Source organism: Catharus ustulatus, chromosome 6, assembly GCF_009819885.2.
Source record: "Catharus ustulatus isolate bCatUst1 chromosome 6, bCatUst1.pri.v2, whole genome shotgun sequence".
NCBI classification, from domain to species: Eukaryota; Metazoa; Chordata; class Aves; order Passeriformes; family Turdidae; genus Catharus; species Catharus ustulatus.
The window spans coordinates 50,127,650-50,145,986 of NC_046226.1; the positions used below are offsets into that span (position 1 = coordinate 50,127,650).

The window sequence follows — 18,337 nt, forward strand, 5'->3', positions numbered from 1 at the left end:
GTTTGATGGAGTGGGATGCTGTCATCTGATTCAGTCAAAAAACCCCCACAAACATGTGTGATGAGTGTTGCATTGCTAGGCTTAGGTATAGCCAGCAGCTATAGTTTCTAGTATTCCTTTGCCATTGTGGGGTTAAAGTAGTGCTTTCAAGGTAACTTTGTCCAGAAATTTTCTGTAGATGCTTTGACTAGGAAAATGTCAGCTGAATTTTCTTTTTGTCTGCAGGTTGCCTTGCAAAATGGCATGGAGCGTGTGCAGTTATTTTTCTTGAAGAACAAATGTCGTTTGCCTCTCAATCCCAGTCTTGTGGCAAAAGAGTTAAATATTAAGGTACTGCACATTTCAAAACCCTTTTGTAAAAATTACAGCTAGATAAAGATTTTACAAATGAAGAAAATCACTTTGAGTGCTTGAAAGCTCTTTATGCTGTTGAGATGGGATTTAATCAAAAATTTTGATTGAATAAGGCAGCAAAATTTGCTGAGCAAAGATAAAATGTGTCCAAATGCAGTGTAAAACTAACAAAGGCACTTGTGTTAAAAAATACAGACGTACATCTCTAGTAACTTATTACATCTTCAGACCCTGTCTCCTGAGACCAGCAATCCTGGTTCTAGCAAAGCAGGGGACTACTCCAAGTGCATGAAAAGTCCTGTGTGCATTAGTAATCCAATTGACCAAGAATATGGAGTTCAAGCAGTGAGTCAATACTGTGAAACAGTGACACTACCTATTATTGATTGTGTCCAGAGATACTGGGGAGGGAGGCAGTAGCTTTATTTTATTGTGAAGGTCTAGCAAGTCATAATGTAGGAGAAGCAGGTGAATTATTTTTCCAGAACTCTGCAAGGTTTGACAATATCTGCTCAACCACAGTCTTGATTATATCATCATGCATGACTGGAAACCTAAAGATTTGTTAACGCTTGAACTAATCCTGTGTTTGAGAGACAGCTCATCTCACTTTCCTCCTCTACTGTAACTGTTAAATCATGAGCAGGGACTTGAAAGGAGATAAATGAGAAAATACTGTGAAACACACAAATAGACATTTTTAATACATCTTCTAGGTTTCAAAAAAAAGCTGCTGATAAAATATTTATTCATGTTTTATTCAGTCTTCCCTTCAGAATGTATAAAACATCACCGTGCAGCACTGTTGGCTTTTGTACAAGAATTCAACAAATAACAGCCACAGGGCTCATTATTCAAAGGAAGCACGTATTCACCACAATTGAAATGTTAAAAGTCTGAATAGACACATTGTGTGTCAAACCTGCTTGTTGTCAGAATGTCTTGTTTTCTGGGCTAGCAGGAATAGTCCTTTCTGACCATTGACACTAAATCTACTTGCAGGCCTGTTCTTTCTTCAGCTCCAATGCAGTACCACTCAAAGTTGCACTGATAAATGCAGACCCGCTGGGAGAAGAAATTAATGTGATGTTTAAGGTAGGCCTTACATGTGTTTTGGAGAAAAGAAGTTGAATGATAATCACTGTTTCATTGATGTCAATTAATTTTAGCATAGATCAATAAGCTTAGTTATTCCATGAGTTTGCTGCTGTGTATCTAGAAAGCACATGTGAACAAGCATAAAACATAAAAATGTACCACATGTGAAAGTTTAATTGTAGTCTGTTGCTCTTTTAAGTTCACTGTGTCACTGGTTAACTTTTATTTTTCCATTTAAGGTTGGAGAAGATCTAAGACAAGATATGTTGGCTTTGCAAATGATTAAGATCATGGATAAGATCTGGCTGCAAGAGGGGCTGGATCTAAGGATGGTTATCTTCAAGTGTCTCTCAACTGGAAAAGACCGAGGTGCTAAACCAGATTCTGCCTTTAATCTTTGCTCCCCCCCCTTCAATTTCTTGTCACACTGATAGTGAAAAACCTCTGGGCAAAAGGTGACAAGGAACTTCAGTACCTGAGAGTATAATAAGTTAGATTGTTCTGAATTTCCTGATGGCTCAGTGGCATCTAAATGTGTTTCTTGAGCATTCTGTTGTCAGTGAGTAGGACAAACAAATAAAATGATAAAAACTAAGGTTGCTCACGATGCTCTTACTGCAACACAAGAAATGAATGGTGCTATAGCAATCCTTATTCTGAAAGTTTCATTATGGTAAAAGTATTCCAATGCAAACCAAAATGCTGAAGTGTTTGTAATCTGCTGCAGTTGAGTCAAGGAGTATCATTCTCGTACTGAAATGTACAAAAAGAAGATAAATCAGAACCAGCCCTTGACACGCACACACACTATCCCCCAGAGTTTGTGTCATATTCTGGTGAAAGTTCCTTGGCAATATTAGGCTGTCTCTTGGGTTTGAAAGTAGGTCACACAACTCCGAGTGCAAATACTGTCCTGCACTTGAACATGCTTTTTGCTAGTTTTAGCTAATTCTCTAGAGCTGGCCAATAGAAACCAAAGATATTTAAGAGGATAAACAATAACTTAAATATTTCTTCAGTCAGATGAACAGCATGACCAAAACCCTTAAATATGTGGAAAAGATGGAAATTTAGGTGGCAAAACTAAGCAAAAGGCTTCTATTTATGTAAGACTTGCTTTTTAGAGAAACAGATGGCTTTTCCTCCTACTCTGAATGATGATTTGATTTATCTAGCTTTTTTTTTTCTTGTTGCTCCTTAATATACTCAAAAAATTAAAAGGGAAAAGTCAAAAGGATCTAAATTGCAGATGTACCTTTAGTAGCTCTTGCCAAGATAGAAGTAAAATTCTGTTAATCAACTAAATGTTTTCCTGTTATAATTCAGCTATACAAATATTTTTAGTAAATTATATCTCCAAAGCAAGACCACCACATATCAAGCCCACTGTCTGGTCTGTTTCAACACTTGACAGCAGATAAAGTTACTAGATTAATTCACTGTCAGTGTGTGGGAATTGTCAGCATCAAAGTATTTTGCCCAATTTAGAGTAAAAGAAGTTTATGTGGTAGATAATAATTATTCAAAGCAAAGCTTCAGTGTGCATTCTAGCAACTGTAACTAGTGGTAGGAAAGTAAGCTAAGTTGGATTGCTGCATGTTTCATGGTTTACTTTGTAACATAGTCTGTGACAATGCTTAGGGGACTAGTAGTTATTTTTACACCTAACTGGATTTTCAAGGAGGTTGGTCTAAGACTGTAAGATTCATCATTGTTAAGAAAGTTTCTACCAAATAATAAAAATGCATGATAACTTAAGGAGATTGCTAAATACACTTTATTTTATTCTCTGTCAAGGCATGGTAGAGCTTGTTCCTGCTTCAGATACGCTTAGGAAAATTCAAGTGGAATATGGAGTGACAGGTTCTTTTAAGGACAAGCCTCTGGCTGAGTGGTTGCGGAAGTATAATCCTACAGAGGAGGAATATGAAAAGGTAACTTGTCATCACTGTTCTTTTTTGAAAGGGCTAAGTACAATCTGATGAAAGAATGAAATTCATATTCCAGGTCTTCCATTGAAATTTTTCTTTTGTATATTTAAGAAAGTTAATTTTTTTCTGTATTTGAAAGAGAGCAGATTAAAATCCCCCCCTATAAAAGGGAGCCAGATGTACTCTCAGGATTTTCATCAAGAGTTTTTATTGGTTATAGTAAAAATGAAATTAAATTTAAAGGGGAGTGGGGAATAGTGACTGCTCTTAATTGTAGTTCAGAAGCAGTGGCCTCTTCTTGTACACGAGAGATTCAAAGCTTAAAATATTTTTGTGACTATAATGCTGTGACAATACATTGGAAATACAAGTCTTGTACCCTTTTCTTTGCTAATACAGTTTTGTGATTTGTCTTCAACTCCTCTTTTCTCTTTCATTTGTGTAAAAAACGAAATAACCATTTTTGCTGGAAAGGGGGATATCAAGAGATTTTGGCCAAGCTAGCTGTTTAAAGAACAGTATTTGGCGGGGGGAAAAAGGCAAATTTAGGGTCTGTTTTACCTGGGTTGGATTTTGCACTCATCGAGATTGACTGTTGAATACGTGAATTACGTTTTTTTTTCTAACATTTGATCTCAATTCACTTCTTTTCGCTCCTTCCCAGGCTTCAGAAAACTTCATCTACTCTTGTGCAGGATGCTGTGTAGCCACTTATGTCCTGGGAATCTGTGACCGCCACAACGATAACATAATGCTGCGGAACACTGGGCATATGTTTCACATCGACTTTGGAAAGTTTTTGGGACATGCACAAATGTTTGGTAGCTTTAAAAGGTATTTTCTGTACCTAAGCAATGTGGAGACTGAAGGGCTTTTCTTTCCAAGTGTTGCTCTAGGAGATGTCCTGCAGGTCCAGTACCATGTGAGTGTGCTGTATAACCTGAGGCAGCACTTGGGAGAGGAACCCAACCCAAACCTGTGGAAGGGCATTTTGGAATATTTAATAACATTACCTCAGGGTGGGGGTGAAGGGCAGCAGGAGGCACATGACAATGAAGAGACCTTATGATGAACTCATGAATTCTGTGCTTTCTGTATAGGGATCGAGCTCCTTTTGTGCTGACATCAGATATGGCTTATGTCATTAATGGTGGGGAAAAGCCCACAATTCGCTTTCAGCTCTTCGTGGATCTCTGTTGCCAAGCTTACAACTTGATAAGGAAACACGCCAGCCTCTTCCTTAACCTGCTGTCATTGGTAATCATTTTTGACATTCAACTGAAACTTGATAGATCTCTCATGCTGGGTTGTATTAAAAACTGTGCTTTTTATGCTGCAGAAATTCATAATGCAGGCTTTTTTTAAAAGCCAGAAGCATCTAATCTACTTTTTGGGAAGCTTTATTTGGAATCTTTTAAGCTTTTTTACTGCCTACCTCTTTCATGAAAATTTAAAACTAATGTGCTACCACAAATCCCACTGCAAAGAGTTTTTAACTGCTTTTAATTCAGCAGAAATAGTGAATAACTGCCAATTATAAGTAATTGTTGTCTATTGCTGTTAGTATTTAGTAATTTAGTGCAACTGTAAATAAATTTGAGGGTCTAAGTCTTAATCATTTCAGTAAAAAAATCATATTGGATTTATTGCATGAAAACTATATTTGAATTTGTTTTAGATGCTTTCTTCTGGGTTACCAGAACTAAGTGGGGTTCAGGACTTGAAGTATGTCCAGGATGCTCTCCAGCCCCAAACAACAGATGCAGAAGCCACCATTTTCTTTACAAGGTACTGGATAGGAGAAAACTGAAATATCTCTTAATGGAAGATTTCTGCTAGGAAAAAACATACTAGGGATGGTCACAAACGTGTCTAAAGAAGTTGAACAGTTACACTGTACAATCATAAAATATCAGTTAACTACATAAGTAAGATGGATTCCATAAAAGAGTAATGCTTGTGCTAAAATACCTTGCAGATTTCAGGGGTCACCTTGTGTGAAAAATTGGTTTAAAGTGCTGAGAGTAAATAATTCTGTCTGGCTGTTTAACACGTTTTGAATACATCCCAAATCATTTAATAGCAGAGTTTATGATGGAAAGCATTGTAAAGAAGTTGTCTTGGAGAAGTGCTTTTGCACCCTAGGGAGGGAGGGATGATGCCCCAGTGTAAGTGGAGTGCATGCAGTGTAACTGAGACACTGCTACATGTTAGAAAAATGTTACTGTACTTCAGATACAGAGAAACTGCAGTGGTGTGCTTGCAACTTAGAATCATAGAAAAGTTATGGTAGGAAGGGACCTTTAAAGGCCATCTAAGACAAATCACCTTGCAATGAGCAGGGACATCCTCAACTAGTGAACTTCCTCAGAGACCTGTCCTGACATCAACAACCTCTCTGGGCAACCTGTTCTTCTGGGGTTTCACTGGTCTTAGTGTAAAAAAGTTTTCTTTCTTATATCTAGTCTGAATCTGTCCTCATATACTTTGTACCTTGTCCTCTCACCACAGGTCCTGGTAAAAGTTTATCCCATCTTTTCTGTAAGTTCCCTTTAATTAGGAATGGCCTCCCCATGAAAGGCCACAATAAAATCTCCCCAGAGCCTTCTCCAGTCTGAGCAATCCCCATTCTCTCAGACTGCTGTCACAGGAGAGGTGTTCATCCTTCTGATAATTTCTGTGGCCCTCCTCTGGCCCTGCTCCAACAGCTCCATGTCTTGCTAGGGCTCCAGAGTTGGATGCATGTCTGGACAGCCTTCTTGTCTTCAATAAAAACCTATTCCAAAGTTTGGATACTGAGTCTTCTATTAAATGTTGATATGATACTATTTATATAGCCCATTGATCACTCTTAAAAACCTTTTCTTTGTCATTAAGTAATAGGGTTTCTTTTTCTTAGATTTAAGTATGAGGCATTGACAGAATCACTTTTGTGTGTTTTGACATTTTCTTTTTCTAGACTGATCGAATCCAGTCTGGGAAGTGTTGCCACAAAGTTCAATTTCTTCATTCACAACTTGGCTCAGCTGCGTTTCTCAGGTCTGCCCTCTAATGATGAGCCCATCCTGTCATTCTCTGCTAAAACCTATTCCCTCAAACAAGACGGCCGAATCAAACAAGTGTCTGTGTTCACGTATCAGAAGAGATACAACCCAGACAAACATTACGTAAGTATGTGGGAGCTGGTTCCACCCAGGGAGGATAATGGTGTATTTTCCTCCAGCAAGACACAGCAGGGACAGCTGACCAAAACCAGCCAAGGGGATATTCCACTGCCTATAGTATCACTGTCAGCAATAAAAAACAGGCACGGAGGAGGAAAGCAGGAGATGGGAGAGGGTCATCTTCCAAGGTGGCTGTTTGGAAGCTGGCTGAGCATGGATCTGCCTGTGGGCTGGTGATTGCCTTGAGTCACCTTCCCTCCCCAGGACTGTCTGATCCCAGCCCACAGATCTTCTCACTCTTGCTCTTGTTCTCCCCACTGCTGAGGGGGTGGGAGTGAGCAAGCAGCTGTGTGGGTGCTGAGCTGCTGGCCAGAGTAAGCCAGCAACAGCACTGCTAGAGTACAGACTGGCATTTCTAGCATCCCATAATCTTCTTCAAAATGAGAACACCTCTAAAAATCACCCAGAATGAAGTAGAAAGGGCAGAAGTAGTGTTGGAGATTATTTAAAAATACAGGAATTTGTCATGTTGATGGGCTGTTATGTAGCTGCCTTCTATAAAATGGCTCCTTCGTGAGTAGGAGTTGTTAAATCAGACACTCTGGTTTTGATCTGACCTTCCATTAAAAATTGATTTGTTCCTCCTAAATAAAAGCATTATTTCCTGTACTAATCAACTTACACTCTTAGTCTTACTAGAGGCACTAACTATTGCAATTTGCCCTTAGGATTTTAATAGACCTGGGTTACACTTTGAGACTTAATGTTTGTATTCTTATGCAGATGTGTAACCTTCTTCAATTGTTTTTAGTTGTTTTATTTCTCTACTGCTGTTTGCTGGGCTGGAGTAATCAGCTTAAGTTACATTGTCCTGAACTTTTTTATAAAGTCAGCTATATTGATAGATGCAAATGCACATCTCTTTCCAAACTGTGTTTGCTGTAAATGTCTTAATCTGGTAAGACACCAGCAAAGGAGGTAGAAAAAATCTGAGTCATGCTGAAAGTGAAAAGTTTTGTACTGAATCACTGTATCATAAATGTATTTGAGTACTCATGGGCTAATCAAAAACAGCCTCGCCTCTTCCAGGAAACTGTTAGGATGGTCTAGATTCTGTCTAGATTTTTGAAGTTAAATTATATAAGTTTAACTCTTCTAACTGTAAAATGAGGCCACTGAACTGAATTTTCTGTACAGCTCTCAAATTTAATTTCCCTTGAATAATGTGAATGTGTCCTGGGACTGTAACCACAATACTTTGAAAAATTCTTTTTGTATAATGTGTGCACTTGCATCCTCCCACCAAATTATCACTTTAAAAGCAGAATCCTTTAGAACCAGAAAGAAATTAAATTTTAAAAATACACCTGAAAGGTTCTGTGGTAGTTCTGGCCCCACAGATACATGTCTCGCTGTAATCCTGCACCAGTGTTAACATTTTGTATACCTGGTATGAATTTCCAATGAGACTTCAAAGGGAGAGTGTGCACAGCTCAGCCTTACCTACCTTCATCATCCTCCTCTCAGCTGTGCCATTACCTTTTGGGAAGACCATGTGACATTACTCTGCATTAAGGGCTACTCATAATTCTGCCTCTACTGTGAAACGCAAGTGTTGTAATAAGGGATATAATAATGGGGTATGCATTCAGGAGAAGGATTACTGTAGGAGAAAGTCTTGACTGTGAAGAAAATTGTTGTTAAGTCATTTCATAATATTTGTATATAAGCTACTTTTTTTTTGTTTTTTTGGCAGATCTATGTAGTGAGAGTTTTGAGAGAAGGGCAGGTTGAGCCAACGTTTGTCTTCCGGACATTTGATGAGTTCCAGGAGCTCCACAACAAACTTGGCATTCTCTTTCCTCTTTGGAAGTTACCAGGGTATGTTCCTAACTCACTTATCACTACTACAAAAGCAACATAACTGCTCCTGGCTGGGTGGAGGAAGAAATAGCTTGAAATGGAGACAAAACTGCTGAGGGGCAAACTAGACCTCAAAGTTCGCAACTGAGGAAGAAAACAGTTGTCTCAGCAAGGAGGAGATCCAGAGGAACATCTCAGTGTTGTGGTCTGTGTGTCATATCACATATAATAATTAGGTGTAAATATTTCCTTGCCTTTCTGGAGTGTCATGACCTACTGGCATGCTGTTTCCACTCTGGATTGGCAAAAATAAATAAAACAAAAAACCAGATGTCTGCATTTCAGGGTATAAATAACAATGGAATCCTACTGTACTTACTTCTGATAAATTAACTGAAAACTGTGTTGTTCTTATGCAGCTTTCCTAATAAGATGGTTCTGGGAAGAACACATATCAAAGATGTAGCAGCCAAAAGAAAAGTGGAGCTCAACAGCTACATACAGAGCCTGATGAACAGTTCTCCAGAGGTGGCAGAAGTGAGTACACATAATTTAAATCAAATGCATGTTTTTAAGTTTTGGTGCTTTTTAACACTTTAACTAACATGTAACATTTCTTCCAAATTTAGTGTGATCTTGTTTATACTTTTTTCCATCCATTACTTCGTGATGACAAAGTGGAAGGAATAGATGGAATAGCCAGACCTGCAGGTAAGGAATGTTTATAAATTGGATGATATAGTATGACACATTTACAGTGGGAATCTTTGAAATGCTTTTTACTTAACTGTAGTTTTTTCTCATTGAAAAATGCATCATTGTCTTTCCTAGTGTGCCTACATACAGTTTCAAGGACATATATACCAAAAATTGCAATAATTGTGTGGTCACTTGGGCCTGTTTATGGCTTGACTGAATTATTCAGGTTTTCACTGCAAACCTCCAACTGGTTCTTACGAGAGAATGGAAAAACCTTTAAAGGGGCCTTGCTCCTGTTAGCGAACTAGAAATAAAATCAGGAACTGAACTTGATCTAAGGCTTGTATGTGATAAGTCAGTGTAGTAGTGATGAAAAGGTCCCATTATTACAGAAGAAATATTTGTCTGTTATTTCAGATACAAGTCCAGGAAGTCCTACCTCAGGCAAAGTGGGAGGAGAAGTGAAGCTATCCATATCCTATAGAAATAGCACTCTATTTGTCATGGTGATGCACATCAAAGACCTGGTAAGTGGAGATACTGCACTCACTGCCAAAGACTTTCCATTTTCTTAATTACCATCTTGACTTAGATTGATGCAGGAATAGTGAAACTCTCTCTCTTCCTCTAAATTTTCCAACTGCCTGCTTAATTAACTGCTGCTTTTGATTAGGTTGATTGCAAAGTCTAGACACTTGAAAAAAAATGTGAATAGTTATGCACTAATTAGTTTTCTAAGTTGTCTTGTTTCTTTGGCTGTAGGTTACAGAAGATGGTGCAGATCCAAATCCCTATGTGAAAACCTATCTACTTCCGGACACGCACAAAACATCCAAACGCAAAACCAAAATCTCCCGGAAGACAAGAAACCCAACTTTCAATGAAATGGCAAGTTAGAATTAATTCTATGTGATCACTTCCTATAGCTTACTGCAATCTCTAATTCTAAGCAATAATTAAAATATTGTCTAAAAAAATACGTGAATGTATATAAATGGAAAAGGAAATGTTTTCAAAAACTTTGTACCCTGTTTAAATATAAAGCAACTGAGTGGATCAGTGTGTTACTACAAGGAAGCAGAAATTCCTCAGACTGACTCTGAGGAGTGATGTGGAAAGGGTAAGGAATCTTAAAACTAAAAATCCCCCTGCCCTGGATTCACTGACTGATGAAGTGGAGAAAAATGAATTCAGAAGTCTTGGCATGTAGATAGTAATTCAGTCATTTTAAATACTTAACATTGGGAGCATGAAATAAAATAGGGATGTCCTTGAGCCCACTGTCTGAGAAAGGGGCATTCTGAATGGTCACAGTGTGTAGTTGAGACATCTGTCAGTCTGGGTAATTTCTTTTGGCTAACCAGAAAATTCTTGACTTCTCACCCTCTAGCTCGTGTACAGCGGATACAGCATGGAAACTCTGAAACAGAGGGAGCTTCAGTTGAGCGTGCTCAGTGCGGAATCGTTACGTGAGAACTTCTTCCTAGGTGGAATTACACTCCCCCTGAAGGACTTCAACCTGAGCAAGGAGACTGTGAGCTGGTATCGACTGACTGCTGCACCCTACCTGTGAACTCAGACCAGAACAGGTGTATTCACTTGTGCTTTGTGCATCTTCCTACTTGAAGATAACCTGTACATCTTAAAACAAGGGACTCTCCATTTCAACAGATACATTGGACCAATGTTCAGGTAGCCTAATTTGGAGGATTGCAAAACTGGTTCATACCCATGTGATGTTATCAAAGCATCATTTGTAAACATTTAAGAGTTGTGGGTAAAGGAAGGGATTTTTAAACCATTGGTGAAAGTGAGATGAGCAGTTTGACCATCCTGGTTGGTTGAACCATAACTCAGTCATTAGGCCCATGGATGGAGTGCATTTTTGCTTTTCATTTGTTGCCTCTGTTGTGTCATCCATGACATGATGCTGGAGAACATCAAAGAAATTGCATATTTTAGGATTACATTCCCACTACTAAGGAGATATCACAGAAAAGAGCGACAGGTAAAATTTTGGTGGCTGCACAGCAAATGAAGAAATGAAGATTGAAGGGCTGGAAAAATTCCTTAGCATTACATCTAATCCCAGGTTCATGCTTCTCTGAGCTTATTGGAGTGAGTGCCAATGGTGGAAGTTGTAAATAATGGTGCCTTATAATTCAAATGCTTCTCTTTTACCTCATTTCTGGTATTTAAATATGTATACATACTAACTTTCAGCTCCTTATAAAAGGGGAACATTCTCATATTTGATACCTTGCAGGTTCTACTGGAAGCCTTTTCCCAGGATGTGTTATTTACAAATAGCATCACTTATACTGATCTTCACAATTTGTTCAACCTAAATATGTTTTTTCTACTTCATCTTCTACCCATGGTCTCCAAAAATTGCATGAAGACTGGCTGAATGTGGTACCTACCGTAGGGAATGTGCCCAGCTTCTCAGTGGGGATTTTTGTTGTAATTTCTAGAATTTTTCGATACTGCAGTGATTAAGTGTGGAACAGATTCAAACACTAATTCAAAGTGGCATTTGCATCTGTGCTTCCAGGGAAAGGGTGGCCTCTAGTTGAAAAGCACTACTGCTGGATGAATTGCAGGCCAGAAATTAGTTCAGTTAACAGCTTTGAGAGAGGAACTTGGCTGGGTTTTTTTTTCCTTTAGCAGTTCACAGCAATACTGTTTCTCACTCCCAGTAAGAACTACTCGCACTAAAATACTTCATTCCAAGGAAGTATGGAAAAATATATTCCATTTGAATATCTTGTGACAGTGGAGTGCAAGTGTCACTTTCTCCTGTTAATACCACTGGTTAATTAGGCCTTTCTGCACTACAGGTGTCACCTTTGTGTTCACCTAATTTGGGATTTAGGATGTTCATGTTCTGTGTAAACAAAGCTCTAAAGTTGCACACTTCTTTAGTACAAAATCTTGAAGCAGACTTTTTAAATGAAATATGCAACTATAGACAAGGACACAATACAGGGAAAGCCTTTTATCTACCCAACACTAAAAACCTGTTTTATCATCCAGTTTTCCTTCCCCTGCTACTGACCAATCTCCCTTCAATACAGAAGAGAGAAGTAAACTTGAATCTCCTGGTGCCTAAATGATTCACGGTCCAATTTCATAGGAATTATTGCAATTACAAAGCTAATGATACCTTGAATGTTAGAAACTGGGCCAATACTAATGGGCGCTAACAAATCCCAGTTGTAGTAGGCATCCTCTGCATATTTTTCATTTAGTACATAGCCTGTAAATAATATGTAACTAACTAGATATATTTCCTGCTCACTTGATGCTTTTGAGACTTACTCCATTCCATCATTAGAATCACAAGTCACTTAAACACAGGAAAGTAGACTACTGTTTTTGTGAAACGTTCCATTGTGAAATAAAATGAAAGCAATATGGACTGCCTTTTTTGCAGTTTGCTATTAAAGCACAGTGTCTTACAGCACAAAATACAATTAAACTAAAATAATTTTTTAAATTATTTTCAGTTTTAACAGTTGTCTGGACTGAAAAAAAAAAGTATAGTACTGTATTATTGTTAGCACATGTCCTGACTTCTGATTTAACCTTCTTCATAGCTTAACTCATTTTGTGCCTTTCCCTTCCTTTTCAAATTCGTCACTGGCTGTAGCTTTTTATGGTCATGGATTTTATGTTGTCTATGGGATCTGGCCTTGGCCTCTCCTCACGTGTAGAGGACCAGCACCAAGCTTGCACTTCTTTGCACTATTCTCAATTATGAAAAAAAACCTGATTGTTGCAATAAGAATTTACCGTGCTACATAGAAAAACCAAGATGGATGTGAAAGAGGGAAATACTTGATTGGGATGGAATTTACCAGTTTGCTAAGTAGCTCGAAAATGTAGTTTTAACAGCTTTTTATATCTTGTTTAATGAAAAGGAAAAAAAAAATCTTTTATGCACCGTGTGACCTGCAGCCAGAAGTGTAATTGTCCCTCCAGACCTTGTGTTGGTACCCGAGAGCAGCAGCTTGCGCTAGACCTTTCCTCTACTAACCTCCAACTTTGCACTGAACTTTTTATTACTGCCTTTGTACGACCTACAGCTGCCTGTCTCTGGCCGCATGTGCGATCTTTGGTAAACGCTCTTTTCTCTATTTTTACAACTGTAGGGTTGTGTAGACCCCCGTCACCTGCCTTAAGGCCGGGGCCCGCCCTGCCGGGCGCTCCCTGACGGGGCGGAGGGCAGCGAGAGCAGGGCGCCTCCCTCCGTCTGTGTATCTCTGAGAACCAAATGCTTTAATTAATTAAACGATAATAAAGATGTACAATATGGCCCCGCGTCGGGCGGGTTCGCTGTGACTCCGTAACTCTCCTGTAAGTACATTAAACACTATTCTGGAATAAAACCCAACGCGTGGCCAGCTTTGTGACGGGAAGGGAGGGGCCGCAGGCGGGCGCTGCGGACGGGACACTGAGGGAGCGCGCGCGGTGCGGTGCGGGCGCCGCTGATTGGCTGTGGCGGGGCTGGGGGCGGGGCGTTCCGTACGGGTGCCGCTGATTGGCTCTGACGGGGCGGGGGGCGGGCCCGCGCTCCCGTCGTAAGCGCGTGGGCGGGGCTTTCCCTTCCTGCTCTCTCTTCCCTGCGCCATCATGGGTCGCATGCACGCTCCGGGGTGAGCAGCAAGGCCGGGCCGGGACCGCGCCGGTGGAGCGGCCCGGGGTTGCTCAGGGGGTTCGGGGGGCGCCGCAGACCGGGCCGGAGGCGGGAAGGGTGCGGCGGGAGCGCTCCGCCGCGTGTGGGGATGGCGGGGGAAGCGCGCGGCCGTGCGAACATGGCGGCGGGGTGGGGAAGGCTCGGGCCACGGCTGAGGGGCCGAGTCTCAGCTCGGACGCTGAGTGTCTGATGTGCTTGTTCCCGCAGAAAGGGCCTGTCCCAGTCGGCCTTGCCCTACAGGCGCAGCGTGCCCACGGTGAGTACCTTCCCCAGCCCCTTCCCCGCTCCGGGACCCGCAGCGCAGCTCGGGGTGCCCACGGAGGGAAAGGAAACGAGATCCGAACTGCTTTGCGTCATCACTTCCAAATTGCGGCCTGTGTAAATGCTGCCTTGCTGGGTGATGGAACAGGCTCCCCGCTCTCCCTCTGTGGAAGCATTCAGTACCCACCGGGATGCGCTCCTCTGTGATTGCTCTAAGTGACTCTGCCTTGGGGAGGGGCTTGGATCTTCAGAAATTTCATGGAAATTTCGTGGTTCTGAGATCCTCTTTAGTATACTGAGGAGCAAGTCTTTTCCTGGCCAGATGGTTCGTTTGGCAAAGAAGGGTCTTTTCGTCTTCATACCTTTTTCTATTTAAGTATTTCTTTAAGTATTTCGAGTCTGCATGCTAATAAATCTTCGAGATTAAATAATTGTTTTCAAGCTCGAGTTTGTAATTGTGGAATAAATCGATTGCCTTCAAAAATAATGACAACTAATTTGTTGGTCAGGGGACTAAACGAGGTAGTTTTGGTGTGCCCTTAGTTCTCTCAAGGGTACTTCCACTTAAAAAGGCTCTCTCTGCCCTCCTTTGCAAGATCATTTTTTGGAGGAACTGTTTGTTGGCAGAAGGAACAATTTGTGCATGTGGAAAAGCATGGAGTGAAAAACAGTGAAATGAGAACATAAACCCCAAATCTGAAATTAAATAGATATGATTAAAAGTAAGGTAATATGTAGCTGCCGGAAGTACTGCTGATGGTTAAACTGTTCAGTAACAATTAGGATGATCAAATGCTATTTTGTCTTAAATGACAATCTTTAGAGAACTTCCGTGTTTATCTTTGCTGTGCTTTTCTGTTTCATACTGTGATAGTATTAAAAAGTAAAAAAAAAAATCGGGAGCTTCTGTAGCTCATGGAAAGTCATGATAATGTAACTTGTTGGTGTTGTTTTCCCGTTGATAATCATGGGAAGCAGTGGCTTTATCTACACTGTTTAACATAGAATTAATAGGAAAGGCACAGGCCTATCATGGTAGGTAGGTTAGTTTCATTTTTTAATTAATTAATGTACTTAAAGTCTGATTTTTCACTTAATCTCTGTAGGTACTACTGAGAGGTGGCTAAATGGGTCTCAGTTTTGGTATTTGTGAAAGGACGTGGGTAAAGAATTCCTTCCCAAGGGCAGTGATTTTTTTTTTGTCTTAAACATTGAATTTTGCTTCTGGTGTGGCAGTTAAAGTGAAATGGTGATAAAGCTGCTGGTTGGAGGCTTTATGGAGATTTTTAAATGGAGACTCTCATCTTTACCTCTGCCTTCCCCCATGGCATTTCACTAGCACTGTGGGTTTAATATATGCTGAAAAATGTCTGTATCATTAAAAGTCCAATTTCAGTTCTTTTATAGTTCTTTAAGCATTACAAAGCATCTCTTTCTACCATTTGTTAAAACTTTTCGTGTAACTTGCCTGTGCCTCTGTATTAAGTGGTTGTTTATCAGTTTGGCTTTTTTTTTTCCTAATTTTCCTTAGTGGCTGAAACTTACTTCTGATGATGTAAAGGAACAGATCTACAAGTTGGCTAAAAAAGGCCTGACTCCCTCCCAAATTGGTAAGGAATGTAAACCACTCCTGAATGGGGACAAACCCACATTTTGCTGACTGTAATACTGTAGTTGTTCCTTCAGCCTATGTTAAATGATATGCTAAGAGAGCACAGCATATGTTCACTGTGGATACCACTAAATCCTGTGATAATATCTTGCTACAGGGATAAGCAAGTTCAACACTGGCATATTATGCATATTATTCTTGCAGGGGGCATATTTGGTGAGGCAGTGGGTTGGTTTGGGTTTTTTTTACAAGTGAGGACTTGAAGCATCTTTTTCATCTTCTAGCCTATCCTTAGGAATGGCCATTAATAGGTGTTACAGGGAAGTTTGGTGTGCCCAGTTTCCTAGAGGAAATTTTCCAATACCAGCAGCCCTGTGGGGTTTGCTGAGCCAGGCACTGCAGCTGCACCATGGACTGGTTTTGGGGTTTGAACCCTTCCAGAGCTGAAGTGTTTGCATGGCACAGCTTTTTATGGTCATGAGCTGTGTATGCAGTGTAAGTAGCTGCTGTGTAAATGGATTTTTAATTATAATCCTGAAAGCAGTATTAATTCCTTCTAGGGGGATCCATAGAGTGATTGAATACTTTATATTGCTTTAATGAGTCCTGCTGGAAGTTTTCCAGTGGTATTGGAAAAGATGGGCACCTCAGGTGTTATCTGCCTAAGCATGATGGGGGAGTCAATTGTCTTTTAAGTGTTCCCAGATAAGTGTTTCAGCTTCTGTAAGTTGCATTTTGCTCACTCATTGTCTGCCATTTCTTCAGTCTTCAGTTGCCACTAGCAAGGTTTTTAACTTGGAGAGGACCTTTTTTTGGATAGTTTGTTGACTGTAAGGTCAGTTTACCAAGATTTGTTGGTGTATGTATCTTCTTTTCAGTGTAAGGGTACATGTTTGTTTCAGGTGTGATCCTGAGGGATTCCCACGGTGTTGCCCAGGTTCGCTTTGTTACTGGCAACAAGATTCTGAGAATCCTTAAATCCAAGGGACTGGCCCCAGACCTCCCAGAGGATCTCTATCACTTGATCAAGAAAGCAGTTGCTGTTCGCAAGCATCTTGAGAGAAACAGAAAGGTGAGTGCTCCTGTAGTTAGATAACTCAGTGTCTGATTTTAAATGACACAGCAGTTCATGTGCAGCTTGACAAGGCAAAGACTCTGTGTGCTGTTAGCCCCCTTTTGAGTAAACTTCTGAGGCTGGGGAGGCATTTCAGTCAAGGAGAATGGCTTTGAAAAGGGTTTTAAAAGCCATGTTTAAGCCATATATTTCTGATCCTGCTCTGACTTTGCTGAAGTTTTGGTAATGGGGATGTGAAGTTTTTAGCAGTAGCTGTGGATTATTTGCTTTACTGAAACTCATCTGAGTTCTCTATTGAAAAATCTGTAACATTGGGGTTGTAATGTAACTTTGTTTTCCAGGACAAAGATGCCAAGTTCCGCCTGATTCTGATTGAGAGCAGGATCCATAGGTTGGCTCGCTACTACAAAACCAAGAGAGTGCTGCCACCCAACTGGAAGTAGTAAGTCATCTTCTGTATTCTTTTTGGCACTGAAGACTGCAAGGTCTTGTAAACTGTGCTGGGGCTGTTACTCAGAGGGTGAGGAATGCATTGTGAGAGGTGTGTATCACACATCAGGCAGCAGAGAACAAGTGTTTTCATGAATAAGCACCTGAAAAATCAGTGAAACTTACACATGAGTAAAATGACTGTTGTGACTCTTGGATAAAAAGCATGGTCCCAACAAATGAAGTCACTACCAGGTAATTTTTATAACACTTTAAACTATGATCTTGGTTCTCAGTTACTTTTATAGTTAGTGTAGTGTCACTTTGAAAGCTCAGTGAGAAATGGCTTAGTAGCTGTGACAAAAAGGGAAGTAACTCAGAGCATTTCTCTGCGAGAGGTAACCACTATAAAATTCCCATAGATATTATGATTGGCCGTGTTTTTCTAAGGAGACTCAAGTGTAGCTAGCCCTGTTTTTAAATATATGGTTTTGTGCTCTCACCCTAGGATTTTTATTGTGAAAGGAAGAGTCAAGTCTTTAGGCCACAAAAATTTTTAAATAGTGATGTAGCTGCTGATAGTAGTTAACTGATAGTTTAAACTTCTGACTGAAGCTTTGTTTGTGATAACTAGTTTGAAAAACTGCCTCTGCAATTAATATTTGTTTCTTTCTCTTCTCTCTTTTTAGTGAATCATCGACAGCTTCTGCCCTGGTCGCATAAGAGCTGGCTGTGACTTACTGAAAGAATAAATTTTCGTTACCTGAGTTGGTGTTGTCTCTAAATTGTTTGGTTGGTGTGTTAGAACTTCTGCATCTGGGTCATGGTTGTTGCAGTGCTACACCAGCTGGATGTTGGTGTCTGCTTAAACTGGTTTGTTTTTTATTACCTGAGAGACTCGAGTTAGTGCAGTGCCCTCTTCACTCACTGCATATGCATTTTATTCATGTGGGGCTGTTCCTCTGGTGTCCTGCAGAAGAGCTGGGGGGAGAAAGCAGTGACAGCAGGAAGATTTGGAAATACAGAAAACCCATTGCAGAAGGGGTTATGCAGGAGGTGAGAGGAGAAAATTGGAGAGGTTAATTCATTCATCACAGGTCATGTGGAGCTGTTGCTTGTGCAGAGAGCTTAAGCAGATGTCAGCCAGTTCCT

The 18,337-nt window shown here is 40.3% G+C and overlaps 2 protein-coding genes across 2 annotated transcripts in view; both read left to right on the plus strand.

Annotated features, from left to right (window-relative positions):
- Positions 1-13,500, plus strand: part of PIK3C2A (phosphatidylinositol-4-phosphate 3-kinase catalytic subunit type 2 alpha) — a 50,199-nt gene extending 36,699 nt beyond the window's left edge. The window contains exons 20-33 of the mRNA XM_033062480.1: positions 226-330; positions 1,357-1,449; positions 1,692-1,821; positions 3,250-3,386; positions 4,048-4,217; positions 4,484-4,640; positions 5,062-5,171; positions 6,343-6,550; positions 8,304-8,428; positions 8,830-8,947; positions 9,040-9,121; positions 9,527-9,636; positions 9,872-9,997; positions 10,500-13,500. Of these exons, the coding sequence (XP_032918371.1) occupies positions 226-330; positions 1,357-1,449; positions 1,692-1,821; positions 3,250-3,386; positions 4,048-4,217; positions 4,484-4,640; positions 5,062-5,171; positions 6,343-6,550; positions 8,304-8,428; positions 8,830-8,947; positions 9,040-9,121; positions 9,527-9,636; positions 9,872-9,997; positions 10,500-10,682 (1,854 nt within the window). The 3' untranslated portion in view covers positions 10,683-13,500. The remainder of the gene's footprint in view (positions 1-225; positions 331-1,356; positions 1,450-1,691; positions 1,822-3,249; positions 3,387-4,047; positions 4,218-4,483; positions 4,641-5,061; positions 5,172-6,342; positions 6,551-8,303; positions 8,429-8,829; positions 8,948-9,039; positions 9,122-9,526; positions 9,637-9,871; positions 9,998-10,499) is intronic.
- A 171-nt stretch (positions 13,501-13,671) lies between these two features.
- Positions 13,672-17,952, plus strand: RPS13 (ribosomal protein S13). Its single transcript, XM_033063862.1, has 6 exons — positions 13,672-13,767; positions 14,016-14,064; positions 15,601-15,679; positions 16,584-16,753; positions 17,098-17,198; positions 17,875-17,952. The coding sequence occupies exons 1-6, from the start codon at positions 13,745-13,747 to the stop codon at positions 17,906-17,908; spliced, it is 456 nt and encodes a 151-aa protein (XP_032919753.1). The 5' UTR covers positions 13,672-13,744; the 3' UTR covers positions 17,909-17,952.
- The last annotated feature ends 385 nt before the right edge of the window (positions 17,953-18,337 follow it).